The 8,280-nt window shown below is 45.3% G+C and overlaps 1 protein-coding gene across 8 annotated transcripts in view; it reads right to left on the bottom strand.

Moving 5' to 3' along the window:
* Positions 1-282: 282 nt before the first annotated feature.
* COP1 (COP1 E3 ubiquitin ligase) overlaps positions 283-8,280 on the bottom strand; it is a 132,131-nt gene continuing 124,133 nt past the window's right edge. For 7 of the 8 annotated variants that reach the window (XR_015698746.1, XR_015698748.1, XR_015698751.1 and 4 more), the window contains 2 exons: positions 3,404-3,448; positions 1,074-1,409 (listed from right to left, as the gene is read on the bottom strand). Coding sequence is in view for 1 of the 8 variants with exons in the window: in XM_087731541.1 (XP_087587667.1) it covers positions 1,392-1,409; positions 3,404-3,448 (63 nt within the window). In the remaining 7 variants the exon portion in view is untranslated. Of the gene's footprint in view, positions 1,410-3,403; positions 3,449-8,280 lie in introns of all 8 variants that reach the window. The other variant, XR_015698749.1, reaches the window with a different exon arrangement.

The following is an 8,280-nucleotide window of genomic DNA, read 5'->3' as shown; positions in this document are numbered from 1 at the left end:
CCCTACGGCAATCTCAGCCTCAGAGGTGTGAGGGAAACGTGTACTGCAATGAATGAACGCAGAGAGATTGTTTGCAAACTGAAATGCTTCCCACAGGTATCACTGTATACATTGCACCTTTGCCACCCACAGCTAGGAAAAGATGCTACACCCACCAATTCCACTTTCAAGCTTAACAAGTCCTGGCAGCAATCCTAAGAGCTCAGCATGACTGCTACTTGTGAAGGCCATCTGCACCTTCTTATCCCTCCCAGGATCCTGCCAACCAAGCAACAACGACTCTTAGCATCATGGTTTATTCCCCCTCCGTATGTACAATTAAGTGTATGCATGACCATTAAAAATAAGGCTACTTATATCATGGCTCTGAAACACATTACAAACCAACTCCATCCCCTCTCTTATTACAACATTCAAAATGCTTGGCTTCCATGATGTGCAGAGAGGGGCAAATGCAACCAGACCACATGGGCGGTTAAGTGGTGCAGGGCTTTGGTAACTGGATCTAGAAGCTTCCTCCTCTAGCTGAGATAGTCAAATGCAGCCACGTCAATGTAGGGGGAGATCATTATCCCACAATGTCTTGGTGAGGTCAGTCCAGGTCCCAGGCAACTGCAGGTCACCTCATCTCAGCACGTTGCTGGTGGCAGGCAGCAAAGAGGCCCAGGTTCGCATGGACGGAAGGACAACTTACTCCTCTCCTTTAGAGCTGCCCCTTTGGGTTGAGACAGGGGCATAAGGAGGGGAGGAAGGGGAAGCTGCCCGTCTCTTCTTGATGACCAGAGGACTTCAATCTCCAGAGGTGTCAACCTGGGTGACATTTCTCTACATTTAATGCATCTAAAAAAAAAAAAAATCAAAGGAACAACTGAACCGTATAGGATCTCAAAGCAGATCGCTTGCATGTCCAGGTAAGGCTTAGAGACTTTCTTTTTCCAGTGGGGATGAAGGAACAGTCCAGATGAAAGTAACTGGAGATGTGCAACTGAGGACAGCCCTGTGTGGTCCTGTAAGCTCCCTTCCCAAGTAAATCTGTTCCCATATGCAACAAGAGAGAATCTTCCAGCTTCAGCTTGTGGCTCAATAAATTTTATTATTCCTTTTTGTTTTTATTTAAAAGAATTTGTTTTCCTATCATAAAAATTAGACAACCATACCACCACCACCAGCAGCAGCAAAGTCTGTGGAGTTAATGTTGATGGCAGACAGTTCACTGGTGTTTCCAGTGTCTCGAAACGTCCTAGAAAGTCCATAATGGAAAAAAACCCAAACATGATGGTTTTGGGGAGGAACATCAAGGTGATTTCATTTTCTTCTCCTGCTGAGGATCCCAGATGAATACCGTAGCATATCAGCAGGACCAAGTACCTCATGCCTCAAGAGAAAACCCTTCATACCAGCTCCAGTACCTGATTAGTAGGGAAGACAAGACATTTAGAATACCAATTTATGACATTCATTATCTCCTACATCAGCATATAGATCACTAGGACAGGACTGACCCTTCCGTCTCCACCCCTTACCCTTTATTCACCAGCATGCAATAATATCACACAAATGGGATAAGCACTTGGCAAGGATCCCAATTTTGATGTCTGCTTGTGCTAGGAAAAATTATGGCATGAAGCAAAACCATCCACAGTTGTCTCATTTCCACTCATCCCAATCAACCAGCTCTTGGAAATCTTGTAATGGAGATCAGAGATTTTTGTCCTCTCAGCCCTCTGTGCTCACATTTCCCTCGTCCACGCTAAGATGGTGCAGCAGCCTCTGAAGGCATGGTCTAGAGATGGCAGAAGAAAAGTAACTATGAGGGCTGTCACCTGCAGAGTGATTTGCACAGCCTGTATTAACCCAGAGTGGTTTTACTGGGGAAAGCTCGAGAGCTTTAGCCCATGGGTGCTGGATAGCATGGCATCTGCCCCCAGGTTGGAGTGGGTTTGTGCAAACCCAGTCCTTTCCCAGACCATCCCACCTTCCTGCTGCATGCTGCCAAAGGCAAATAGAAATACCAGAGTTCTGACAGCCCTGGCTGTTTGCACATTTCTCTGTCTGCCTTCTCTCATTAACAAGCAAAGTGCATGAGCAAAATCTCTCCTTTCTAATCACTCTCCTGTTGCTGCTGGATTCACTTCAAGATATCAAAAGTGTCTGTGCATTTTGCCCATTTTACTAAGAAGGAAGTGACCAAAGTAATGAGCAACCAATTCCACAGCCTGCTAAATAAATCGCTTACAAATGAGAGGCTATGGCATCACATGCTGCAAGAGCAGCAGTAACCAGGCCACTTGTGGCCTAAAAAGGAGGAAAAAAAAAAAAATCTTGACATGCAGTCAAACACAGGCCACTTGGGTCTCCCCCCATTCCTGCTTTCTTTGTGATTTTTCCAGAACTGTTCAGACCAGCAACTCTGGTCTAGCTCTAGAGAGCTGCTATCATCACAGGGATGCAAGGAGAAATCAGGATGAGGACCTCAGCTTCATGAGAGTCACAATCCAGCATGTAACTTCACAAACATCAAGTAAACCTTTATCAGCAGCTACAGAAAGCTGCCAGGGCTCTGGGCTACAAGCTTGCGGCATTAACCACCAAGTCTCAAAAGCACGGTGGAGGTCAATGCTGCTGTGTACAATTTGGGATGGCATCAGACCTGGGGTTCTCAGGAGGATCAGCACCAGCCTGGGTTTGGGTACTGGCTTTGCTTAGCTGTCTGATAGACACGTAAAGAAAGACAAAGTCTTTTCCAAAGTACTTGACATTTCATGGATAGAAATACATTGAACAGACACTCTGGAAGACTTTTAATCCAAGTGCTGAAAACCTGGCAAAACGCTGGCTTCCCAGTGCATGGGGAAGGCTGTTGCTTTCACAAAACCCTGTGCTGGCAGCTGCTGTTTGTTACAGCCAGCCTAGGCACCAGGAATAAGCAAAGTGAAGGAGCATCCCTGCTCATTTCAAACATTGCTCCAGCCGGCTGCACATCAGGAGCTCAGCTTTCAGCTCTGCTGCACCCTGTGTCGGCAGCAGCAGCCAGAGGATGGGCTCTGGTTAACGCTGGCGAGTTAACATGCAGCCTCCGCTGCCACAAGAACCAGCACGAGCCTGGGGAGATGCTTGTGCCAGACTCTGTGCTACCAGGACCCCAAGGAGCAGCAGAGGCACAGCGGGTGCTGGACAGCCACCAGCAGCTTTTCTACACCTTGCTTTAACTGGGTTTCATTGCTGGTGTGCTGTCTGCTCGCTCTGCCATGTGCCAGAGGCAAATACATCATTTAAATTACAAACTTCTACAGTTGGGATGACCCCCTCTAATGGTTTCTCCTGGCTGTATGGTTTCTCTGACCTTGCTCTTTACTAACAACAGATTCAAGCGTTTAAAAAGGAGATGCATGAAATAACTTACCTTAATTGTACCCTGACTGTTAGCAGCAATCAGCACGTTTGACTCCTGGAAAAAAAGAAGAGGCACTATCACAATCTGCCATTGCTTTTTTTTTTTTTTTCTTCTCTTTTTTGGAAGAAGCAGCAGAGAAGCAGCAGTTGTTTTTATCTTAAACATTAGAAGTATATCTAATTTCAAAGGGACTTAACTCTTCCCATTTCCAAGATGCTTTTGAGGCTAAAAGTCTTTATAAAAAGTTATATTACCTTAAAGAATTAGAAAGCAATAATCCTTAGTGCTTGTACAGAGCTTTAAATCTCCAAAGCAATTTACAAACATGAATTAATCCTCACAGTCTCCCTGTGAAGTGGGCAAATAATAATAATCATTTTCATCTTTTGGCAGCATATGGACAAAGGTCTCCAGCGCCCTAACTAAACTGACTAGTCACCACGACAAAACCTCTCCGTCTCTGAGGCCACACCACCTCTCCCACAGCCAAGAGGTTTCAGACAAGTAAAACAAAGAAGAGATTAGAGAGCAATAGCAGATACACCCAGTTTGGAAGAGAAGATAAATAGAGAGGGCTCCAGCCCTGCTTTATTCAGAAAGGCAGCATCTATTTACCTGCTGCCAGTTGATGGAGTTGCCTTTGGAGATATAATGGTTGTCTGCAAATTAATGGTCTGCTGCATCAGTCAGGCAACCCCCAGGCAAGAACTGGGGGAGACAGCCTCTGCTCTTCAGACCGCGTTCCTGATGTGACCAGCAAGTGCAGATGCACCCTCCCAAACCCAAATCGTTCAGACAGGGGTAAATCCAAAGGAACGATATGGTGCCAATGAACCTAAACCATGTAAGTGCTGGGGCACTGGCAACAGGCCTGGAGATGCCGAGGTTGAACCACTGCTCCCAGACCGGTGTCCCGTATCTGTCCTTGTGCCAGCAGTTGTAACGTATGCTGCCAAACCGCCCACCGCAAACTCTAAAGACAGCCGATATATTTTCTCAGACACATTTTTCGATCTCTCTCACTGCTGCTATCCATCCCCAGACAAACTTGCTGTAATTATCCCATCACTTAACACATGCATTTTTAATAAACTCAGTAACTAGAATACGCCCCGCTTGAAAGGGAGCGGAAAGCCAGCCCCAACCCAGCCTCAACAGGGCTGCACGCTGCCTCGCCATGAGATTCAGGACTTTGCACAGCCACCAGCTTCGAAGTAAAGGGAGAAAAGTCCTTTTCAATCCAAAAACCCACTTATCAGGTAAGAGTAGCCTTGTGGTGGACCACTGGGCTAATTTTTATAGATAGATTTGTTCAACCCTGGTACAATCATTAGGGGACTAGTTAAGACTCCTGATATTATCTCACCAATGATCTTCCAAGTCAAAGCTCCTGAAAAGAAAGTATATCCTCAAAGAAGCATATACTCCAATTTCCATTAATTTGGTGGTTAAAAGAGTCTAATCCTGTGAACTGCTCAGCTTCTGGTTAACAGCATTAGAATCAAAACCTACCGGGGGAATGCAGATATAAATGTGATTTGGGGACTAAAACAAGTATGGGATGCCAGATAGGAATTGGAGGCAAGGGAGAGACACTGGGAGCTATCTAGTGCGCAGTGCAAGAGACTTGAACTCTTGAGTACAGATGATCCAGGGTTTGAATGATTCCTGTTTGCACTGTGAGTGATTGGTAATTCATCCTGCTGCTGCAGTCTGCTGGGGTACCACTGTAAATGAACTCTGGTTCAATGAACAGTTTTACCTGCTAAATAAAATAAAAACGCCAGAGGGTAATATACTCTCACTCCCTTGTTCCTCACAAGGCACTTTTTTTTTCAGTAGGGTCTGAGCTAATCACCACTCTGCTGCTTTCACCCACAACCATGAGATGCAAACAGGAGCAGACAGCAGCAAAATTAGCACCAAATCTGTCATCGAACAAACAGCGACTTGCTTGTTAAGGCACTCTAGCACTGCTTCCCCGGGAACACAGCTAAGTAACTTGTTTTTAATCCTCTAAAGAAACAATTCTCTTCCTTTCATGTTGCCTATAAAACAGCCAACGTATTCAACACGTTAAACACCTAAACCAGTCGTGAAGTTGCTTAGATCTGTAGGTTTGTAACTCGCAACAGCCGTGAGCATGTTGAACCAATCTTTTCTCCAGGACACGTCTGATGGAGTTACCATGTCCTCAGAAGACAACCACCATGACCCACTTAACTGGCAGAATACCTGTTTCCCCTACAGATGCTCGCAGTAGTGCGGTATCTCTTGGGTGTGAAAAACAGGGTATCACCATCCACTGTGGCTGCACGTTCTACTTTACCATAATCACTTAGTGTTTCTATGCAGCGCAAGATGGTTGAAAGCCTGGCCTTCCCCATCCCTCTCAAATTTGTTGTCTGCAGAAGCCAGAAACTCTGAAAGCAGAGGCAGGGGGTATGTTGGAGATCCACGCCGACTAAATAGTCCTGCTCTGAAGAAATCCATTTTTGAAATGACTTCTATGCATGCACCTCCTGCTATAGGTGGTTAGCACCTGTAGCCCTTCTTAACAGGAAAGGCAGAAGTTGCCAGCTGCTTGGCAAAAACAAGATTGAAGAAAAAACACGAACACACAACAAAATTCAAGAGACAAGGGTTTACTGCCTGGCAAGCAACAGCATTTTGTTCCATGCGGCTGCTAATCTCAAGTATTACTGCACTCTGGTGGAAAGCCACCAACTGTGTAACCTGATGAAATGTGGCAACCTCTCCTCTGCACATCAAGGCAGATAAGGAGCGATCGGTGGAGACGTGGCACAGTGCACTCAAGTCCCCTGCAACGAGATAACCTGGCATCTCAACAAGCCATGCACAGGCATAAAATTGACGGGAGACAGCTTAAGAGTTTTGGTCCTGTTAAGTCAACAGAAAAGAACAAGGCTCTAGGGATGTCAAAAGTATGCATCTTCTTGTCTCTTGGCATTACACATGAATATAGAAGGATTAATTGACAAATCTAGGTACATCGTAGGACTCAATCAAGATTAGCAGAGTGTGCAGGTCCAGAACAACTCTAAGATGCTCCAGGGCTGAAGTACTGTGCTAAGACTTATGAACAGCCTTCCACACATGCCAACTTTTTCCTTGACTGCAAAGACATTATTATGGGAAGTCTGAAGGACAGTTCCTTGACATTGAGAAGTACTTGACTCCACCACAAATCTTTGTTATTGCCTACAGACTGGACGCATATCCACACGGAGGTAGGCATTATGCAAAATGAAGTTGTAAATCAGTCCTGAGAGCAAAGACAGACCAGACAGAAGCACCTCTGTCCTGAACCTCACACATCCCTGTTCTGGATGTGGCACTGGATGAACACTACTGGTCTACCCAGAGGAACTTAGGAGCGCTTGCCCTTGGGATTTGAATGGACTTTCATTGATTATGCCAAAAGAAGAAATTTCTGCAGTACATTCTTGATGGCAAAGAAAAACAAAATCAAATTTAGGACCTTCCTGAGTAGATGAGATACCTGCTACATTCATCATTCGAAGGCATTATTCACCCGATGACAGCTGGATTTTGAAGCACACTGATTTCCTTTCCTCCTAGATGAGCCCTGTATTTGGATGGCCCTGGGGAAGCAAATTGTACAGGGAAGGAAGGAAGGAGAAGGAAAGTCAGGCTGACTGCTAGTATTCATGCAAGAGCAGTCAGCATTAAGAGAATCAGAAATGCTCTGGATGTTTCGCGAAGCTTGAGGAAACTCAGCTAAACAACTGAAAATTGTCAGAGCTGCTTCAGTGCGATAAGGAGTAAAAGACAGCTGAGGTTGTAGCTCTTCCACTCTTTCTTTACATCTTTGTGCAAGAAAACATTGGGGGGAGGGGCGGCGGGGGGGCAGAACTAAATGCAAGTCACCCCAAATGGACAGCTGTTAAAACAGCACACACATCTCCTTGGAGGGATGCACACTGATAATATTCAAGCGGACTCAACTTTACGGAGAAAGTGAAAGCTCTGGACAGATCCTCTAGCTAAGCTGTAAACCCATCCTCCCAGTAACTGTAAGGCTCCTCTCTGTCATCCCTCTTCACTAATAAAGAGCCACCGTGGACACCCACCTGCAGCTTCAGTGCTCCAGGAGTTAAGCACCCCTCTCACCAGCAGGCTCGTGCAAAATCACAGTTGAGTATTTTATCATCTTCCTTTCCTGACACAAAATAGAGAGCCTGTTCCAAAAGGGGCTCAAAATAGGCAAGATGAGCACAAATCACTCGCACCTTTTTTTTTTCTTTTCATATAATCCTTTGTGAGACCATTCCTCCTCTGTTATCCCATATATATCAGTCCTCACAGTGAAATTCAGAAGCTCACACTGAAAGAAAAGCTGGAGCATGGTCTACACAAGAAGAGGAGCCTGGACGCTGACTTTGAAACGTCTTGGTCCCCCTCTTGGGAGTGAAACTGTGAATAAGAACATTTATGTGTGAACATAACCTACACTTTTATAGTTTGTAAACGTGGCAGTTTTGCAAAAGCTAGTCTTACCAGCAACAGAGTCAGAGTACTTGAAGGTTGGGAACCGCAGTGGGTAGCTAACAACTACAGCTTTGACCATGTAAGCCAACACATAAAAGATGCAGCAGCACTTCTCTGTGCTGTTAGCCCGACAAAACCTTGAAATAAACTTAGCTGACTGTGTTTCCCTCAAGGCCCACGCTGAGGAAGGAAGAAAGTTTGGCTAAAGGAGAAATGGTACAATGTGGACTTATTTCTTCCTTTTACACTCTCCCCTACTTTCTACAGGTACCAGCAATAACACAACAGGTTGAAGAAGTTGCTCCTTAGGAGGATTATTAAGATGCAAAATGTGTCTCTTCAAATTGTATGTG

Source organism: Nipponia nippon, unplaced genomic scaffold, assembly GCF_047370975.1.
Source record: "Nipponia nippon isolate SJK-2023a ecotype South Korea unplaced genomic scaffold, ASM4737097v1 scaffold_5, whole genome shotgun sequence".
Taxonomy (NCBI): Eukaryota; Metazoa; Chordata; class Aves; order Pelecaniformes; family Threskiornithidae; genus Nipponia; species Nipponia nippon.
This window is presented reverse-complemented; position numbering and strand designations above follow the sequence as displayed.